Source organism: Erythranthe guttata, chromosome 14 (assembly GCF_056151865.1).
Source record: "Erythranthe guttata isolate IM_541 chromosome 14, IM_541, whole genome shotgun sequence".
NCBI lineage: Eukaryota > Viridiplantae > Streptophyta > Magnoliopsida > Lamiales > Phrymaceae > Erythranthe > Erythranthe guttata.
The window spans coordinates 8,624,821-8,647,500 of record NC_142546.1 but is presented as its reverse complement, the minus strand read 5'-3'; the positions used below and the strand labels follow the sequence as shown (position 1 = coordinate 8,647,500).

Here is a 22,680-nt window from a genome sequence, read left to right as displayed (position 1 = left end):
TACACGAAAACTTTGACAGTATTCCTACCCGGAGTCGCCATTGAAACCCTATATTTTGATATTTTGAGATTATTATTTTTATTTCGAAATATTTAATATTTTCTATTTCTTTTTATAGCTACAAACACTTATGTTATATTATAAATCAGTTAAAACAAACAATTAATATTTAATATTTTCTAATTCTTTTTATAATTTGATAGTTCCAAAACTATTAATTTGTATATTATAAATCCTAAACACATTGTGTAACTCGTAATTTTTTGACACATTCATATAACACTAACCAGTTAAAAAACAAACAATTTGTATAAATTAGCAAACTTATCATTCAAGTAAGACTTAAATTAACCAATAAAATATTTAATTTACTGCAAAGATAATTGTAGATTTGCTAGCACCCAAAATCACTACTCAATCCACCACAAGTTAAACTTCCACCTATTTATAATAATAAAAAGACCATCAAAATAAAAATTTCAGCAATTATTTAAAAATGGGGAAAAAAACACAGCTCCAAGTTGTACTACATTTGTACAATATAACAAATAATTACCTTCAAATTATTATTATTTGCTAGCTACAAAAATCCCTTCTCAAAACACCACAAATTAAGCTTCCACCTAGTTATAACAATAAAAAAACAAAATTAAAATTTCAGCAATTAAAAATAATAATATTTGTCCAATATAACAAATAAATACCTCCAAATAATTATTATTTGATAGCAGTGTAAATCCCTTCTCAATCAACCACAAATTACATTTCACCTAATTATAACAATCAAAACACACCAAAATTTAAATTTCAGACATTATTTAAAAAAAAAAAGGATAAAAATATGATAAAATATTAAAACATGGGATCAAAAGTGAAACTGATGTAAACTTGAGGGGCTAAAGTGTAATTTTACCATTTTCATAAATTGAAAAGAAAAAAAAATAAGAATTTTGAAGTCATTGATTTTGAATTTTGACCAAACATCCATAAATTCGAACGGTTTGAAATCATGAATTTGAAATCTAAATCCTAATTATGGTAAAAAAGACGATTTATGGTCAAAATTAATGGTACTAAGAAAATGGCACACACCATTTACAGTGATTACTAGCACCAATAACATCAACAATTTGAACAAATAAAAACACAACAAAACTCGTCTCCTTAAAATTATAAAATATAGAAGAAGTAAACAAACTTGTCTACGGTTCGAAAATTCTTAAATTCTACAAAAACTCTGGTTGAAAAGGAGACCATAAACGAACAAAACCACATAATAGTTCATAAACTAAGATTTGAACATAAGTTCCAATGTTGGTAGCCTTGTTGAGGATAATACCTATTCTAATGTCATGACTAATTCTACCAATTTATCCACTAACTCACTAATAATTAATTAATTTATCCTACTAATTATTCTACTCGTATCATATTTAAACCATTACAAAAAATTTAAATTTCAGAAATTATTTAAACACAATCAAACATTTCTTCTTAAATCCACCCTAAGTTAAAGTTTAACCTACAAATAACAACGAAAAAAAACAATAAAAATTTGAATTTCATAATAAATTATATATATTTTAACAATACAAGAAATAATTTATCTCCAAATTAATTGATAATTTACTAGATCAAAATTTCATTAATCCACCATTAATAAAAATTTAACAAAATTATATTAATAATTAAAATTCTATTTAACTATAATAATAATTGAAAGAGTGAAAAAAATTACCTCAATAAGTACCCTGCTGAAATTAATTAAATTACCTACATTAGTTAAAATATAAATTAAACAATAATAAATAATAATTAACAAATAAAAAAGGGAGAGAAAGAAAACTTACGGGTGTTGGGAAGAAGGGAGCAAGGCAGCAAATATGAGAATTGTAATTGTTTAAGGGATATATATATATATATATATATATATATATATATATATATATATATATATATATATATATATATATATATATATATATATATATATATATATATATATATTCGGCTGAAATCACGACCGTTAGATCGAGAAGAATCGGACGGCCGCTAAAACGCACAGTTTGAAACGACGCGTTTAACCATCTGACAGGTCAAAGCGCGTCATTCAAAATGACGCGTTTTAGCGACCGTCAGATCTTCTGATCAATCCCTGGACGTCCGATTAAGAGGACAAAATAGGAGATCTGGCCGTCAATCGAAGCTCAATCCAACGGTCGGCAAAGCGCGTCATTTTAAATGACGCTTTATTGTATTTTTGTAATTAATTACAAAATCACCCCAATTCTCAAAAAAAAATTCCAAAATATTGTAAAAAAAAAGGGCCCCCCAATCAAATCAAATCAAATCTACTGCTGTTGAGTTAAAATTATGACTTTGCAACTTTATTACTGGAGGACTTAGTAAGCCCATTGGGCTAACTTTAACTTGAACAACTTCACATGGCCCAATAACTAATATATTACCTTCTTTTTTTTTTCTTTTTAGTTTTGTTGGAAAGAAAGGTATTTAATGAAAGTAAAATATTTTATTGTATTTAATGATTTTATTTTTATTTATTTTTAATATTTAGGTTAGTCCCCATAAACGTACGTTCACGTGCATGTTCTTTCCCGAGTTATTTACATTGAGTGGATATTTACCGTTGAACTACACCCACCAATGTGGGTGTGTATGTGTTTGTGTATATATATATATTAATGGTAAAGATCAACCCGTTGTATTTCAACTAGCTGTATTATAGAATAAATCCTTGTTAGGTCGTTGAGCAAACAATACCTAACATTCTCCGATGATACACATGTAATTCGTCCATCCATATTTTTTGGCTTAAATCATTGAGTTCCACGTAATTTAATTAGGTTTTCGGGTTTTGTAGATGCTGCATCCGATGAATATTTACATGGGTGATTTTGCACCACTAATTTACACATAATAACACATAACTATGTGTATATATATATATATACTAGTACTGTTCCCGGCATGCATGCACACGAGTGAGATATTTTTCACAATTCTTATTAATATTTGGTTTTTTCCAGATTCAAACCAACATAAAAAAAAATGCAGATTATAAATTTAAAATTTTCAACATAGATATATAATATACTAATGCAACCTGGCCAATATAATTTGATTAAGAACCACTACTTATACATGTGATTCTCAAACACATAATTTAATAACTATTTATCTTATGACTAAAAATTCATAATTAATTATTTTTATAGTACTTAATTAATCAGCGCAGCTTCTGGTTTTCATCCTGCATGGGAAATAAAATATATTCAAAAAATAGCCAGAGAAATAAAATTAAATAATAGTAGATGCATGCCTGAATATATGCATGGTTTTAGGCGAAAATATTTTAGTTTTAATTAAAACAAATTACAAGTTACAGTGCACGTGAAAATTAAGTGCAAAAAATATAACCCCACCCCCCACCAAAAAAGAAAAGAATAAATATATATAATTAAATAAATATCTTTAAGGCCCAATTGGGAGAGGCTTTTTCTGGTATTTAATTTATAATTTAGAGGACATGCCAAAATAATGTAAATTGAATATCTAATTGCAAGAGTTAGGCATGAAATTCTTTTTATTTTCTTATTTAGGATAATTTATATATTTAAATTTTATTAAAAAAAAACAAAAAAAAAAAAAAAAACCTTTCATGAATTTAGACTTATATTATATATTGGTCGAAGATGACTTGAAACAGAATGTGGGTCGTGACATATAACCAAACCACTAATTCCATTTGAGTGGTCCTTAGTGCAAAATAAAATCTTTATATTCCAAAATTATTAAAAAAAATGTAACTTTTATTACTAGCTAAATTGAAAAGGCAGCCGAAAAAAAAAAAATTCCGACAAAATTTGGTATGTACTAACCTTTAGTGTTACGACCACGAGAATTTAAGAACTTCCACAAGTGGTCTTGTAATTGGGCAAGGGTACCTTACCACTCTCGATTTTATTAAGATCTTCGAGGAGAACTTCGTAGTGTTTCTTAACTTCCTCCACCGTTCGAGTACCGACTGCTCGAGCAACGTTTGACCACCGCTCGGGTGTGTCTTTGTCGAATTCGGCCAATGCCTCCTCGAAGTCTTTGTTCTCCTTCGCGGTCCATTTTCTTCCCGAGTCACGATTCGCCGAGCTTGATGCCATTGGTCAATATTTATTTTGCTATTTTTTATTTTATTGAAATTAGAGAGAAATATAGATTGATGGTGGCAAATGAAATGGAAATGGTGGTGTTTTTATAGGCTTTCATGGGGTGAGGGTAAAGTTGTCAATTGTGGTGAATTTTGAGTGATTTGTTTACTTGAGAACCACAGAATTTGAAGGACAAATAAGTACTTGCAAACAATATTGAAGAATCTCTATATGTATCCTCGATTTATATTTTGTATGATATTTTGTTCCGTACGTATTAAGAAAATTTAAAAAAAAATTAATTAATTCTCTTTCCACTAATATTAAGAGTGACAAATGACAAAATTGAAACCCTTAAATAGCAAATATTATAAAAGTTAAACTTTATATTAAACTAAGGTCTCGTTTGGTTATAGGGATTAGCCATGATTAATTAAATAATTGAACTTTATTTCAACGTTTGGTATCTCTAATAACTTGCCCGTGTGTCGACCTGTACATATTATGTTAACATGGTTTATCTTACCTTTTAGAAATGTTTTTTTATCGGACATCCCAGATTCGATAAATAATTTTATTTCAGCTAATCTAATCGTGGCAACCGAAGGAAGCCTTATAATTGAGATTGCGAAAAGCCAGCTGTCATATATACTAGTTATTATGGGTCAAACAAGAAAGTTTGTGGGGATTAATTAGGGAATTAATGAATACAATCCCTAGTTTAGGGTAGGAGTTTCTTGTTTTAGTATATGTTTTTAACTTATCTAACCAACAAATTTTCACATGGTTTGGTTTATTGGGATTGATTAATTAGTACCTCGTTTTTTGATTGGTTCCTTCAAACACAAGCATGCACACAACTAGACAAAATATCTCCCCATGTAAATCCAAATACATACACTTATTCAAATGGTCAATTGAACAATACATGATTAATATTTTCTTGAATAATTAATTTAAATAGTTAATTGATACTATTTTAACTAAAATATTACATATCTTTAATTGTTTTATGCTATTTAATTTATTCTAAAAATTGTAAAGTAAAAAAAAAAACAAAATTTAAAAATTTGGTGAGATGCCCTATTTTTTTTGGGTACAAGTATAAATTCAAATAGTTAATTGATGGTATTTTAATTAAATATTACATATATTTAATTATTTTATGCTATTTTCTTATGAAAAAATAGTAAAAAGAATATTCTGAGAGATGCCTTGGAATCTTTGTGTAGTTCTAGCCTGAGAAAAACTCACTTAACTTTAATTTCTAAAAATTGTTGCGAGTCGTTCGAACTCAGATCAATTGTCACCATGCAGTCATGTTCTTTCAATTAGTATAATTGAATTAAAATAATTATAAACTTAGTAAATATTTGGTCACATTCAAAAAGTTATAAGTATTATATTGAATAATACTTAAACAATTAAACAATTTTATTCTAATAATTGTAGATTGACAATCAAACGAGTTTGTAATTGAAGACTCGGCAATTTTATTTTATTTTAATTTTATATTTTATATTTAATTTTATTTTTATAAGATAAGAAGGCTTGGTAATATTGAGCCCCACTAAATATGTTACTCCCATGATGAAGATATTCTTGCTGACATAATCATATCATGCAAAATCATCTTTCAGCAAATAAAATCAAATAGTGTACCAATTAGAATCTTGCTATTATTTTTTTGGGAAAATATGATTTTAGGGTTTGTACATAATAATAATATAATAGTGTGAAATATATACATAATATATATATATATATATATATATATATATATATATATATATATATATATATATATATATATATATATATATCACACTATTATTATACTATTATTATGTACAAACCCTAAAATCATATTTCCCCAAAAAAATAATAGCAAAATTATTATTATTATTATTATTATTATTATTATTATTATATATATATATATATATATATATATATGTGTGTATATATATATATATATATATATATATATGATAGTAATTTGTTGAAACTTTTGCATGCATGCGTTCATCATAACAAAGACTGAATAAAATTGTACGTAGTGCAGATTGTGTGAGATTGGACACAGAGATATTGTGGGACTGTATTCTTGTTACTAAGATTCTTTGTAGGAACATAAGCGTTATCCTTTATTTCATCATGTCTTTGTGTTTTTTTTTTCACTTTTGTGGGCAATGTTTCTAATTTGAACTCAACTCAGTTTCTTAACATAGTGAACAAAATTTGTACACATTTTATTTTGAAAAGTTGTGAAATTCGGTACGATTTCGAGCTCGATTATAAAATGATAACATATGGATTAGAAATCAAGCGCTATTCAAATTTTATTTGTGTCCGGCTTGATTAAAACTCGTTTCAGCTCAACTCGACTATTTATCAAATCAAGTTGACCGCAGTTGAATGGGCTTGTGACTAGTGTGGTGGCATTAAAGGTATCAAATAAAATTTTTGCGCCAAAAAAAATTAAAAAAAATAAAATAAATAAGTAAAAGGGGTTTGCTATTATCAGTGCGGTTTTTACCATTCGCAGTGCAAAATAATTTATTTTTTTTTCTTATCCAAATCTTATCCAAATCTCCTCTCAAACACTCTCAACCTTTAATTCTTGAAATTTTTCAATTTGAGTAATTTTTCGACTAATATCAGTTAGAGCACAAGTATTATCGACATGGATGACAACGGCTTCGATTTTGAGGTGAAAATACACGTTTTTTGTTCATTTCCAACGTTTTTAGACATTTCGTGTTATAACACACGAAATATAAGCTCTCATTTCGTGTAATACTATACGAAATATGTCTTAAAATCGTTTGTTGTTTGTTTCGTAGACAAGCATACGAAATTAAAGCTTCCATTTCGTAGTAAAACCTACAAAATGGAAGCTCTTATTTCGTGTGTTTTTACACGAAATTGCAGTTTACATTTCGTATGTTTTTCTACGAAATCCCTTAAATATTGTCTTTCAATTTTAAATATTTATACAGGAACTAAGAGAACAATCTCACGATCATAGTCACTTCTTTGAATGTGGTATTGTGTGTGATAGTAGAGAAGCGTTAATTATGTGGGCAAAAGACACAGCAATTAGTCAGAAAAATATCATGTTTTAACGTGTGCAAGATATCAATCTGGAGGACACGTACTATTGAAGAAACGTTCTTGTCCGTTCAGGTTAATTGGTAAAAAATCAACGGAGGATGGATTATGGTGATTGAGTGTGAGTAATGGTAATCATAACCATCTGCCGGGTATTTGAAAGTTTAACTTATGTTTAAATTTGTATTTGTTTTAATTTTGCATTTAAATGTTTAATTTATGTTTTGGAATATTTAAATTTGTAGCATTGTGTTTTGCATTTTATATGTTTAACCTATGTTTTTGGAATGATTAAATTTGTAAGGTTGTTTATAAGATATACTTTAATTGCTTCAGTTGTACGTAGTTTCTAAATTCAAATCATAAAACTAGTGAATTAATATACAAAATAACAAACTAGCAAATTAAATAGTTCGTAATAATAATAAACAAGATTAGTAAAATAATTAGTTCCTAACAAAAAATAAAAAGATACAAAAATATTAATTAATCAACTATAAAAGTTTTTTAATATAAGATACAAAAATTATAATATTAAAATTAAAACAAGTAATTAACTTACTTCTCTCCTCCAAATATATGCCGTAATGCCGCTACGTGCGACTTGAAACTCGGAATCAAAGACGGATCCCGCGGGCCACCGGGAAATGGACCATCTAGCACATCCGGATTGACTCGAGTATCAGCTCGACCACCACGACCTCCACGGCCCCGTCCTCGGCCTCCACGACCTCCACGAGCTACAACCTCAGTCTCGTGAACGGGGTCCACAACATCCTCCTCTTCCTCCTCCTCCATAGCACGAGAAGACCCAACATCGGGATGTGGAATTGATGATCTCGCTTCACCGGCTCTCTCAGCCTCTCGCCTACGTCGTGTAGACATAGTCATGCGCTCGCGCTCGCGCACTTGATGTTCAGCCTCTTCACGAACTACTCGCATAATTGCCTTTGATTTTCCTTTGCCTGCCATCTGTTAAATAAAACACTACTAGTAATTTAACCCGTGCGATGCACGGAATTTTACAAAAAAAATTAGGTAGATTATACTGGCCCTAGATCTATATTTGTTAAATGAAGGATTGTTAATTAACTATTATGAAGAGACTGTAAAGGTAGATAAACGATGATGAGATGGATGACATTTTAACAAATAACTGCTACAATAATAGCAGCTCAAAAACCACAAAGAAGATGATGCATGAGATTAATTACAAAATCGAAGAATTATTACGAAGTAAAAATTCCACTAATTTCAATCATGAGGCATATAATTATTTTATCAATAAAATTAAGTTAAACATACACTATTCATTTTGGGAATATAATTGCATTGATAATTATATATTTTCTTAAGAGAAAATATTTCAAAGATACTTGAATAAAAAGTTACAATCGGAAATATTTGGACAAATTTAATCTCCTAATAATTTTTTTCAAGCCTTGAATATTATAACTCATGTTCGACCGCTATCCAACAGATTAGTAAAACATGAGAGAATATGAGTATAGAAAAACAATAAAATATAAATCTAGAGTAAACATAAACAAATAAATATAGATTAAAAAAGCAAAAAATGATAAAAGAAGTATATAACTTAATAAACTAAAATCAGATAAAATCATTTTCTTAACTTGAATAGTTAATCTATATACGATGATAATATCATTGATAATCATTAAAATTGCAAAATAAAACAAAAAGAAACGAAAAAGGAAAAAAAACAACTCTAAAAATATTCTCTGTTTCTTCTTTCCAGCCTTGGGCAGCATATATCACCAGCTTTTGCCATTTCTTAGCATTGAATTAGATAATGGGGCAATAAAACATATGAAAAACACAATCTTACCTTCAATAAATAGAAGATTATGGGACGGGATATATTGTAAGTTGTTGACATCTTTGTTGAACTTGCATAATGATTTACACAATAAGAGCGCAGAGTAATATATGTACACATTTTAGTGCCATAGAAGGAGTTTCAGGATTCTTCGAAAAGTGGCCCTTCGACATGAAAACAAAAATGTAGATAAACATTCATGAAAAGAACGTAACAATCCAAGAAGAATAATTTAATGCAGTCACCTCCAACAATTCGAGAAGAGAGTTTTTCAGAATACCTAAGGAAACTTTCTCGAGAGAGAGGGAGTAATTATAATAAAGAGAGATCGAAGTCCATATGAATTGTACATGTAAAAAACAAAGTTATGAACGTCATATTTGCCTCTTACCGGTCACATTCAAAAATTTCCTTTTTTTCTTGAAAACATGATGTCGCTCGTCATGACTGCATTTGCCTCTTATGAATCACATTCGGAGAAACAATCTGAAAAATTGACAGCAAACATCAAACAAAAAACTCACATATAGACAATTATGTTCAACGATTTACAAAGCAAGAAACTTATCACATCAATAAATCTTTCGAATGACTTACAAAAACTAATCAAAGAATATTTTTTTATTCAAAAGAGGAACCAAAATGAACCTGGAATTGAGCAACTGCCATCAATGCGATACGTACGATTTTTCAGCCCCATTTTGTAGCAACCTTGTGTTACAGGGTTTTGGAAAAGAATAAATTTATAAACTTAAACAAATCATGCCTTAAATCTTAGAGAAGTTGGAAGGCAGAATGTTGATGGAGAAATATACGTATCTTTAGATTTGTGGGAAGGAATTCGGGGAAGGAAATATTGAGAAAGCAGAAAAATCTGAGAATTAGTTGTTACAATTGATTTTAATAAATTAACTAAATAAAATAATAAAAGAAATTAATCAAGCAAATGACAATTATAACCATTAAATGAGCGGGAAAAAAACCCTAGGGTTTTACCCAAAGCAACCTTACTTTTATTAATAAGATTAACGTCAGTATAAATAATAATAATAAATAAAACAAATCTTAAAAAAAAGCTGAATGCAGCTATTTCGTGGAAAAACACACGAAATTAATGCTTACATTTCGTGTAAGAACTCACGAAATACAAGCACTAATTTCGTGTGTTTTTCCACGAAATAACAGTAAAACTGCCAAAACACATATGCTTCGTGCAAAATCATATGAAACAAAAGCTTACATTTCGTGAGAAATATCTCACAAAATGTAAGCTTTTGTTTCGTATGATTTTGCACGAAACGTAAGAAAAAACAAACAATTAATCTAATTTCGTGGGAAAAATCACGAAATTAGCCCCTTAATTTCGTGAGTTCTTACACGAAACGTAACTTTTTTCCAAAAAGTTTCGAATTTTTCAAAATACTGAAAACGTATAGATTTTCGACGAAATTTGTTAATATACTACTATAAAATATTGGGTTAACGATTTCGAGTTCGAATTTTACCTTAAATCGTTGTTGAATTGCTCGTTTAATCCGCAAGAATTCGAAGGACCTTTGATAGGGTTTGAGAGGATTTTGAATTTTTTTAAGAAAAGTTACAAATGAAATAAAGTCGCAATGCAAGCCGTTAAAAATTGTTCTATGAATAGCATTTCAGTAAGTAAAATCATGTAAAATAAAGATGAGCTATGTAGAGACTTGGCCCATTGGGATTTCCATAATGATGTGTGTAAATTAATAATAGACTTATGAGGCCGAAATGATTTGTCAAATAAATGGTCCGTATATAAAGCCTTTATTTCCAAGCCCACAAAGATTGACCACGAAAGAATCAATAGCCCCAAACTCATAATAAATAATAAAAACAAAAATGTTATATAAAGTGCGGGTCTATTCTATGCTATCTTTACCATTCATATACACACAAAAATATAGTTTGTGTAGACATAAACTATAAAATTCACCCAGTGTAACATAGAAATAACCATAAAGTGCAATAACTTTTGGCATAATACGAGGAGGAATAATAGTAAAAAAAAAACACAAGATTAAATATCTACATGTAAATACTTAATACTTTTTCTTAACAAATAAAAACACGGTCTATATTATTATTTCAAAAGGAGGGAGATATTACATGGATTTAAAGTTTGGCGTTCATACAGGATATGCAAATCCTTTAACAAAAGTTCTTTCAAAAAGTAAGGTGTGTTATCAAAATTAAGGACGTATCCAAAGCTAAGTGACGCTCTTTTTTCTGTAAGCATGTCCACCACACTATTAGTCTCTCTATACCCAAAAATAAGTCGAACGTTCTGGAAAGCATTTTTTCACTGTCCTCCAGCAGGGTTTGCAGCTTGCTGTGGAATATGTCCTCCTATTAAAACAAGATAACAGAAAACTTGAGTCAGTTTCAATAATGAGTTTTGAGATTTCCTGTCTCTAGCAATTGTGAGAGCCTTATGAACAAACCTCTGCTTTATTATTACTGGTAGTACCAATATTTTCGGCAAAAGCCGTGATGAGGTAGGTTACATGTATTGTTACGTATGACACCTCAAATACCTGTTTTTCCAGGGTTTGAAAGTGAAGAGCCATCAATATTAATTTTAAACCAATTTGGTGATGGGGGTCCATTTAATTTTAGTATGATTGCTGGTTGGTGTTTTGCATGACTCCAAGATGAAAAACTGTCTAGCATGATCCTATATTCGAGTAATATTTATGTTGATGTTTTGAAAGAGAAATTCATTTCGGGCCTTCCATATTAACCAAAAAAGAACCAACATTTTTTAATGAGATTGTTATTATGCCGAGTATACAAAAATGACAGTTTTCCTTAATTTGAAGAGATGGAAGATTCCTAAGTAACAGCTTGAAAGACTCACATTTATAACAAAGATGGTAAGTGGTTTCAGGATGTTTTAAATACAAGGGGCAGTTGCTTGATTCAAATGATTTTTCGTCTATAAAGGAAGTCAGAGGTTGATATAATGCTATGGGCCAATTGCCAAAAGAAAAACTTACTTCTGCGACTGACTTTTATTTTCCAAAGCTTATTCCATGATTAAGATGGACCGTGACCAATATGAGTAGAATAAAGAATCCAAAGATAAATGCTTTTAATAGTAAATTTACCATTTTTTGATAGTGCCATTGCAATGTATCTTTTCTATTATACATAGGGATATAGATATCTTTAATTTTATCAAAGATGAAAACAGGTATTAAGTGTTCAACAGATTGGAGGTTCCATTTTTTAGTAGATTTATTGATTAGACTAGAAACCGTAAGATTTAACTTATCATGGGGGAATCTCTTTGATGTAATCTGCAATTCTAATGTTATCAATCCATTTATCAAACCAGAAATTAATTGTTTTACCATTATCAAGTATCCAAAAGCAACATTCTTTTACGAGAGTTATATTTTTGCATATGATTTTCTACATATAGTTGTGATTAGATTTGGTTTGATTTACATAAAGTAGAGAGTTTTTACGCAGATATTTAGCTTTCATGAACTCAACCCAAATAGATGTGGAATAGTGAGAATGCACGAGCCGAATTTAAGGGTAAAAGCTTGATTAATGATGTTTAAGTTTCTGAATCCAAGATTATACTTATACTTATATAAACAGTATAAGTAGATTCAAACAAAAGGGAGAGAATGATTTCCATATCCAACAAATTCGAAAAGAGACATTTAATTAACTCTACAATATCTTCTACTTCTCTCAAAATGCTCTCGATTTTCTCTTCTAGAATCCGTAATAAAAAAAAAACCGACATTAGAACGCGTCCACTAGATGCACTTGTTAAGCCCATGATCCAACACTACAAACAGAAAGTTCTTGATCAATATACGAGAGGCAAGTGCAATTGAAGTAATTTTGTGCCCTCTATCCGATTATCGGTGCAAGATTGGGCATTGGAGTACAATCGACCTTCTATGAGCTTCTTAATCTCTATTCGATTATAGGCGCAAGATTGGGCATCGGAGTACAATCGACCTTCTATGAGCTTTTTAATCTCTATTCGATTATCGGCACAAGATTGGGCATCGGAGTATAATCAACTTTTTATGAGCTTTTTAATCTCTATTCAATTATCGGTGCAAATCGACTAGGGTTTTTATCTATCCTACACCCCAACTAGACCCATGGATTGTCACTTTTCTGAGACGAAGACGTTGTTGTAAAAAACTTTGTAAAGGTACACTATTTCGTTATTCAATTTCTCTTTCAGTTATTGCAATCAAAATGTGAGCACATATCTTTCGATTCCGGAATTTAAACTTAAATCAAGATTCAAACTAAAGTTAGAATAGACAACAAATTCAGGACATGTAAGAACCACAATTAACTTCATTCCATGATTGTGAACTCTGTAAACACTGATTCATACATTCGACAATAAACGACTTCAAAGAAAACGATAACCGATAGAATAACCACGAAATCAAACCAACAATCGAATCCGAAAACTTCAAACACGAAGATTACTGTAAAATAAAACCAAACTAAACCCTAACAACAAGCTCATTCTCTCCAGTTTCCTTCAGATCCTCCACCACGGGAAGAGTAGCCACGGTCGCCGCCATAGCCACCGCCTCCACCACGGCCGCCGCCGCCATAACCACCACCACCTTCACGACGTCCATATCCACCGCCGCCTCCGTTTCCACCATATCCACCACCACCACCTTCACGGCGACCATATCCACCACCGCCGCCTCCTCCATAACCACCTTCACGACGAGGACCACCAAATCCGCCGCCGCCACCGCCGCCGCTACCACGAGACTGAGCCTCGTTCACGGTGATGTTACGGCCGTCAAGCTCCTGGCCGTTCATACCTTCGATCGCTTCCCTCATAGATCTCTCATCCTTAAAAGTAACGAATCCAAATCCCCTGGATCTACCAGTTTCACGATCGTTAATAATCTGCAAATCATCACCAAAAAAACAAAAATTCATCAGATCTAATCGATTTTTCAGATCCAGATCTAAAATACAAAATTCGCCAAAATTAAAAAAAAATTAAAAAAAAATCAATTTTCCGATCTTCGACGACTCTTTTCCGGTGAAAAAAAGAGAGGACGAAAGAGCGTACCTTTTCAGGTGTAAATTTATAGTAACAGAAACAGTAACAGTAGAGTAACGGAGAGTAACAGTAACAGTAGAGTAACAGTAATCAGTAGAGAGTAACGGTAACAGTAACAGTAACGTCAGCAGATGAGATCGAATCGGCTGAGATCCGATCTCTGCGACAAACGGACCTTCGATTCGATGACTTCGCCGTACTGTGAAAACGCGTGCTCCAGCGATTGATCGGTGGTTGCCCACGCCAACCCACCTACGAAACATCTAAATTCAACATCCGCCATTGATTTTTTTCTTTCTGAGATTTTTTTACAGATTTGTTTTTGAAAATAAAAGGAGGTGATGAGAAGAGGATGGAGTACTGGTGTGTATATATAGGTGGGAGGATTGGTTAGGTTTAGGGTTAAAGCGGTGTGCGCAGTATGTGGGGGTATTTTTGTCAGTTTATGGAACCGTGGTTAAAAGAGGAGGGCGGCGGGGATTGTCTGCCCGCTAGTGTAGCCGGTTTCCGTGGGAAGCTCTATCGGACAATAGTTAAATATTTGCATAATTATATTTGGAATTATCCTATATTTTTTTTCTTTTAACTAGGGTTAGGGTTGTTCGTGAGTTGGGATTATCGGCTCGATTTTTGTGAGTTTAGTAATTGATTACAAAAAAATTTACCGTTGAAAATATGGGACGATGATTGATTTTAGTTGTTGGAAAGTGATAAGTGTCGTTTGAGCTTTAATAATATTGTGTCGATTTCAAATGTGATTTTGATCTTTTTTAATTTAAATTTTGCGAAATTGGGAAACATAGAATTTGTAGTTTTTTGAGTTAGCCTTCTAATCCAATTTTAATCACCAAAGTCGATTGTTCGATGAGCAAAATATACATTGATCAATGAACATTGCTCACAACTTTGATGTATCAGTCGTTCATACATAACTTTGTCACATAACATCCAATCTAGCTGATTTGAGTTGATTTAGAAAGCTAACTCAAAGAGCTATTGTTTTCTTCTTTCGATTTTTGCGAAAATCAAACTATAAATTTGTCCAAATTAGGTTCGACGGTCAAAAAAATGGAAACAACATTTAACATTTCAGTTGGTAATATGAATACAACCATTTTATTTTATTTTATGAATTTTAAAAATAAATAATATTACTAGTTTTGAATGAAATATCAATATTAATTTAATATAGTGTGATTTATGTTTTTTTGATATGAATAGTCATTTTAATTTAATTTAACAAGGTTAATATTAATATTTAATTTAACCCCATTAAAAAAGTCACGAATACTACGGAATATACCCTTCACCGCGCCGACTGACCTAACTCGGGTTAAAATAGAGATAATTTGAAAGATATTTTTTCCCAAGTGGCCTACTGCTGACGTGGCCCACGATGAGATATTTTTAAAGGTGGGTTTTTAATACTATTCGGGCTCTCTATAAGGGCTTTTTTTTTAAGGCCATCAAAATTGACGTACAAGTATATTTATACGGGCTTGCATATGTATAAAGTAAAAAGCCCATTTCGAATTTTGTTTTTAAATTTAATTTTCTTACAAATTAACCAATTATGGTGGTGGTCACGTGTGCTTACTCACTTGCATTATCCTTTTTAATGATTATATTAGATATATATAATTACTCATAAAGTAGATTCTAATGACATTTTCATAAAAATGGTGATCCCAACCTTGTTTTATTCATATTTTATCATTTTCCCTTTTTTGACCTTTTTCCCCTCTTGAAATGTGTCTCTCCATTGTTGTCAGAACCGGACCGCTTATAGAACCGGACGACCATTTGAGTCATGGTTCTATAGAACCGAATTGGTTCAACTGAATTTTTATTTTATTTTATTAGTTTTAATATATTAAAAATACAATTTTTCTTTATATTGTTTTAACTTTTCACCTACTATTTCACTATTATTTACCTCACCTCATTTTTTACTACATTTATACTTTATATTTTCCGTTTATTTATTATCCAAGTCAGGCAATCGGCCACCCCTATTCGATCACCCATGATTATATTGCAATCATCCGACCACTCATGACTAGAACCAACCGCCGCTATATCAGTGAAGGTTCCCTCAAATTTATCCCACAATTAATCAATTCAGCGATGATTTGGGATGTTTTGGCAAAAAATCGGACTCCTTCACCGATTAGCTGATTCTCACATCATATAAGATGGAGTGGAAAAGTTGAATTTAATAAATGTTTAACATATGTCTTGAGTGACATTAATTAATTAGGCAACCACTCTTTTTAAATTTTCTAACGGACACTTAGAAAAAAAACACTAGTTTTTAAGTCCACCTTCCCACCAACTATAGATGGCCGATTCTTATGTACTATATTACAACTCATTATTCATAGAGTAAAATATTATGATAGGGATATATAAAATATATTATCCATTTGTGAATTTTTTTTATTTTTTTTATGATATAACCCCATAAATTTTTCAAAAAAATGGTTAAAAAAATAATTCCTAATATTCATTTGTTTTTCTATATTTTAGCACTTCATTTCAGTATATAATATTATTAACAATAAAAACACGATAATAATATTATGCATACGAGTCATGATTCGAAAAATTATTAATGTTTATATATTTATTAAAATCCATATATTCATATTTTCAAAATTTATTAAATTTCTTGAAAGCACTTTCCTTAAACGAGGGAATTATGATTAGTTGTATATTATGATGATTAATGAATATTATCTACCCAATTATTATAACCCTATAAATTAAATACTATACTATGGCAAGAATCATTGACTTATTTAGTCTTCTCTTACATTTAGTCCAACTTTAAAAAATATTTAACTATTATGGTAATAAATATTTTCTATTAATTCATATACAAAATCAATGTGTATAGACGAACGTTGAAGATCCATCTGTCGTACATTTCATCCAATGTATAATGGCAAAAATAAATAAATAAAAAACATTAAAGCCTCGTTCGTAATGTTTATCGAGCTCAAACAAATTTTTAACAACGAATCGAAAATTAATTAGCTACTCTTATTTTAAATTTTATACTAATAAAATAAAAATTGAAGTAAAGAAAAAGTATATATGCATACATATTGCATGGGTTGTTTTTGGTTCAAGTGTTGGACTATTTCTTGTCACACCTATTATATTCATATTTAATATTTTAAATTGTATTGAAATTTTTTATATATATTAATTAAATAGAAAAAAAAAAAAAAAAATTGGTCCCAAATAATAGGGCACATGCTATTTAAGCGAGAGTAGTTTCAGTGAAGCTGAGCTGTATTGGGCGGGATTTGCGGCGGTCAAAATCCCCATCGGAGTCATACTGATTTCACTTTTCAGTCAGACCCGAACCCGAATTCGCCGATCCGATCGGATCCTCTCGAACCCGACCCGGCAGACTCGTCTCTGCAGCCCGCCGCCGCCGGCGAAAAAAGGTTTTTTGTAAACTTTTAAACAATTGCACAAACGAAAAGTTTTCACCTTTTTTTTCTTCTGCGCTATTTTAGAGAGAGAAAGCTTGCATGTATCGATCTCTTTCTCTCTCTACACCACTGTCCAACCCCCAACCCCAATCACCATCGCCGCTCTACTCACTATTCTGCATTTCACTTTCTCTCTCTATCTCTATCTCTCTCTCTCTCTCTACCTAAAACCCCATAATTAATTTTTTTTGGATTTTTTTAATCTCCTTCTTCGGAAGCCCTATTTTCTCTCTCCTCCGTCAACCGAAGCAAGCAGAACAAAAAAAATGGCGTAGGAACCGAAGAATTCTGAGTATACCAAACGCCAATTATCTGTATTTAGAGCTCAATGAAGTTGCGGCAGCAATGGCGGATCGGTGGAGCAGGTTATTTTTTGTTTGTGTAGCATCGTTTTCCGTACTGTTCGGTCTCACAGTAGAGCAGCAATTGCCGTTCTCGTGGCAAGAGAAATTGGATTTGCTTCAGCTAAGATCTTCATTAGGGTTGAGGGCAAAAGAATGGCCGATAAAATCCAACCCGTGTACACAATGGGCGGGTATTCAGTGCACAAACGGTCGGGTCACAGGAATCAGCGTTTCAGGGTTCACGAGAACCAGAATTGGGAATCGAAACCCTCGATTTTCAGTGGACGCACTCCGGAATTTAACACTTTTGTCCTCGTTCAACGCCTCGAATTTTCCAATGCCGGGGAATATTCCCGACTGGTTCGGATCACTTCCCTCTCTCCGAGTGCTCGATCTTAGGTCTTGCTCAATTCATGGTGCTATTCCATTCACTCTTGGAAATTTGAGCAGCTTAATTGAACTGCATTTGTCTGATAACAAGCTAACTGGTGGTGTTCCGTCTAGTTTAGGCCAGTTATTTACGCTCTCTGCCCTTGATCTTTCGCGGAATCTCCTTACAGGGTCTATTCCCGAAACATTTTCCAATCTTGGGAACCTTACTTTGCTGGACATGTCTTTAAATTTCTTGTCCGGACTGATTCCAACCGGCATTGGGAATTTGTCCAGTTTGCAGTTCTTGAATTTATCAGGAAATAGTTTTTCGTCTTCGATACCTGCTCAAATAGGCGATCTTTCTAGTCTGATCGAACTCGATCTTGGATTTAATTCTCTTTCCGGTTCAGTGCCTCCAGAGTTTAGAGGGTTGAAGAATTTGCAACGAATGGTACTCGAGGATAATTTACTTTCAGGACCTTTGCCTGTTACCCTGTTTCCTCTTTGGACTCGGTTGCGTTTTGTGGTTTTGAGTAAGAACGGTTTTAGTGGTGAGTTTCCAGATGTTCTGTGGTCCCTGCCCGAACTGAAATTCCTCGATGTGTCTGGTAATAATTTCACCGGTCTAATGCCAAATATCGGCTCGATTGCTAATAATAACGGTGCAGTATTCAACATTTCGAGGAATCTTTTTTATGGAAATCTGACACCTGTAATTATGAGGTTCGGTTTTATCGACATGTCGGAGAATTATTTCGAGGGTCCGGTTCCAATTTACGCACGTGGCAATGCATCTCTTAGGAGTAATTGCCTCCGAAATGTGACTAATCAGAGGAATGCAACAGATTGTGCCTCGTTCTATTCTGACAGGAATTTGGTGTTCGATAATTTTGGAGAGCCTAATGCCACACCTCCTCCTCCAAAATCAGATAATAAGAGCCACAAATCGATTATCATTTTATCATCTGTTTTAGGAGCTGCTCTTATTGCCCTTGTTGTAATGATCATAGTAGTGATAATTATGTGCAAGCGCAAGAGAAACACAACACCTCCTGGTAATGCCGTTGGCGTGGGCCCCACTCCTGCCGTTGGGGGGCCTCCACCCCCTCCCGGAGCATCGTTGAACTTTTCCAACATCGGAGATACGTTTACGTTGCAGCAGATTCTTCAAGCTATCGGTGAATTTAATGATGCGAATCTGATCAAGAGCGGTCACTCTGGAGATCTTTATTCTGGAAAACTCGAAGGTGGAATACCTGTCGTGATAAAAAAGATAGATTTGAATTCATCAGTGAAAATGGGAATGTATATGTCGGAATTGGACTTTTTTAGCAAGTTTTCGCATCCAAGATTCGTCCCTCTTTTGGGCCATTGTTTGGAGAATGAGAACGAAAAATATCTCGTTTATAAATACATGCCGAATAGAGATTTGTCCAGTTCATTATTCAAGAAAATAAATTCTGATGATGATGACAGTTTACAGTCACTGGATTGGATAACTAGACTCAAAATTGCGATTGGAGCTGCCGAGGGTTTGTCTTATTTGCATCACGAATGTGTTCCGCCACTTGTTCACAGGTATTTATTTGAACTCGCACATGTTTGTTAGATTCAGTTCCGCACTTCTTGATTGCTTATAGATCCATTTTCTAATGTAGCCTATTTAATAAAGCACATTGAATTTCGGCTACTTTTTGGTGTATCTTATACCTAAATAATTGAAATATTCAATTTTGGGCGCGTGGGTATTGCAATTTGTTTCTCTACCATTTCGACAACTGATAAAGTGCATGCTTAACTTCGCTAGATCAACTTCGACAATTTTCTGTCGGATTTGGATTATTGCTAGTAGTTGTAGTTCTTCATTTATGACACATCACATGCATTCTAATGAGGCCAAGATCTTGTGTAAAGTAATTTATTTCCGTGTCGGCAATTTTTACTTTCTTCCCATTTTAGACGATGCTCATCCGTTTAGCCCTTATTTTGCGCCAGCATTCTCAAATGTAGTTGGATCGTCTTTACACGTAAAAAAAAAATAGAATCAAAAGAGATGCAGCATTTATTCTAGGAAACTAAATATAAAGAACAACAGAACCACTGGCATTAGTTCACCAACATCGGAACAAACACGTGTATATATTGTAGAGTTGCTGAGTTGTATGTATAATTGTTGTTTTCTATGCTTCTTGAGTCTAGTTTGATGCCGCCTAGTAATTTTGTATTTCTAGAACTAAAAACTATTGGATAACAGTAAATAAATCGAAATGAAAGACTAAACTGTTTCATACGGATACATATTCTATTGATGAATTGTGCACGTGTTTTGCTCGACTTTGCCACAGACAATGATAATTATTTTTTGTTTGTATTATTTGAAGGGATGTTCAAGCGAGCAGCATACTTCTTGATGATAGATATGAAGTAAGGTTAGGAAGCTTGAGCCAGGTTTGTGCTCAAGAGGGTGATATTACAAATCATAATCGGATAACAAAGATGCTGTGGTTGCCTTCGTAAGCATTTCTTCTCGTGATCCAAATTCTTTTGTTCCGCATTATCAATCATTTTAAAATTCCAATATTGCAATGATTTTTTTTTTTGTTTTTCCGATTTTACCATTATTACTTGGAAGGGTACTTTAGTCCCATTACGTATTTTTTCCCCCTAAAATCAATACATATTTATTAGCTTTCTTAACACATGTGCTGAAACAGTTATTTTGAAACGGAGGGATTATATTCTTACGCTTTATTTGTTGTTCTTTTAAATAAAACTCAAAATTGCAAAAGTATCGATCCTTGCAGAAATCAGAAAAATCGGTCTAGTGACTACTTAAATGTAGCATATTTCTCTAAAAAAATTATAACGTTAGTTATCTCTGATGTTGTGCAATTCGTAACGGTGCTGAATTTAGAAATGTCGACTTCCAAACAGCTTTTTCTGCTCGTGATTTAGGTGAATGTTATAATTCTTTTAGCACAATGCTTTATCACACTCTTGACATTTTTCGTTCTGTATATGCAGGACATCGGATCAAGGCGCTTCAGGTATATCTGGTTCCTTCAATTTTGTTATTATATTTTATGTGCTGAGTATTTTAATGTATAATTCCTAGAAATTAAAAAAAATCCAAATTAAGTAGAACCTTGATAAATTATTACTCCATAAATTAATAACCTCGATTAAATAATAGCTTCTCCTTGTCCCGACTCGATAATTTAATAATTCGCTAAAGTAATAAAATTTCCCTAGTCCCGACTGTATTAATTTATAGAGGTTTAATTGTATTCTCAGGTACCCTCCCAAACGCAACATGTGCGTACGACGTATACTGCTTCGGCAAAGTACTGCTGGAGCTAGTAACCGGCAAGCTAGGAATCAGCTCAACCAACGACTCAGCCACAAAGGAGTTTCTAGAAGCAACACTACCTTGCATCAATATATACGACAAAGAACTCGTGACCAATATAATCGATCCATCTTTGATCATAGACGAGGACCTTCTAGAAGAAGTGTGGGCCATGGCTATAGTCGCCAGGTCATGCCTAAACCCTAAACCTAGTCGTAGACCTCTCATGCGGTATATTCTTAAAGCTTTGGAGAATCCTCTCAAGGTTGTAAGAGAAGAGCCGAGTGGCTCGGAGAGGCTTCGGGCCACTTCTTCTAGAGGGTCGTGGAATGCTGCGCTTTTCGGCAGCTGGCGGCATAGCTCGTCTGACGTGGGGGGCGCTGCCACATTAGCGCCTTCGGCTTCTCGTAGAAATGATCGATCTTCGTCGATCGGACGGCAGTCGAAGGATATCTTTCCAGAGCCGTTGGATGTAGAGAGACTATAGGGGGGGTTAGAGAGAGATAAAAGGGGTGATTTATTTAATTATTTTTATTTATTTTTCGTCTCGATTCTTTTTAGTAATAAGGGGTGACTACAGTTTGGGATGTTCTTTGCTGGCTAGATTTTTTTTTTCTTTTTTCTTTTTAAATCTGTATATTCACAAAAGAGACGGCCAATTTGTTTGTTTTTAGAGGTTTTAGAAAATCAAAAGAGGAGATGGATGATTGGCTTTTGTTTGAAGGCTTGTTTTTTGTTAAACAAGCTGCAATATTTTTATTTATTTATTTATTTACTTTTATGTAATTTTAACATATTCTTTTGTTCTTTTGGTGAATTGCAAATTTTCACATTGGACCGGTTGTTTATTGCGTAAAACGGAAAGTATTATTTGAAAAATTATAT

The 22,680-nt window shown here is 32.4% G+C and overlaps 2 protein-coding genes and 1 non-coding gene across 3 annotated transcripts; 1 reads left to right on the top strand and 2 right to left on the bottom strand.

Moving 5' to 3' along the window:
• Positions 1–3,076: 3,076 nt before the first annotated feature.
• LOC105952009 (transcription factor RADIALIS) lies at positions 3,077–4,254 on the bottom strand. Its single transcript, XR_016029797.1, has 2 exons — positions 3,900–4,254; positions 3,077–3,271 (listed from the first exon to the last, which is right to left on the bottom strand). It is a non-coding gene; the product is annotated as a transcription factor RADIALIS (transcript).
• A 9,211-nt stretch (positions 4,255–13,465) lies between these two features.
• On the bottom strand, positions 13,466–14,649 carry LOC105952057 (glycine-rich RNA-binding protein). Its single transcript, XM_012975562.2, has 2 exons — positions 14,400–14,649; positions 13,466–14,064 (listed from the first exon to the last, which is right to left on the bottom strand). Exons 1-2 carry the CDS (start codon positions 14,505–14,507, stop codon positions 13,660–13,662), a joined length of 513 nt encoding a protein of 170 aa, XP_012831016.2. The 5' UTR covers positions 14,508–14,649; the 3' UTR covers positions 13,466–13,659.
• A 2,810-nt stretch (positions 14,650–17,459) lies between these two features.
• Positions 17,460–22,505, top strand: LOC105952058 (putative LRR receptor-like serine/threonine-protein kinase At2g16250). Its single transcript, XM_012975563.2, has 4 exons — positions 17,460–20,024; positions 20,828–20,959; positions 21,471–21,493; positions 21,741–22,505. Exons 1-4 carry the CDS (start codon positions 18,076–18,078, stop codon positions 22,280–22,282), a joined length of 2,646 nt encoding a protein of 881 aa, XP_012831017.2. The 5' UTR covers positions 17,460–18,075; the 3' UTR covers positions 22,283–22,505.
• Positions 22,506–22,680: the final 175 nt, after the last annotated feature.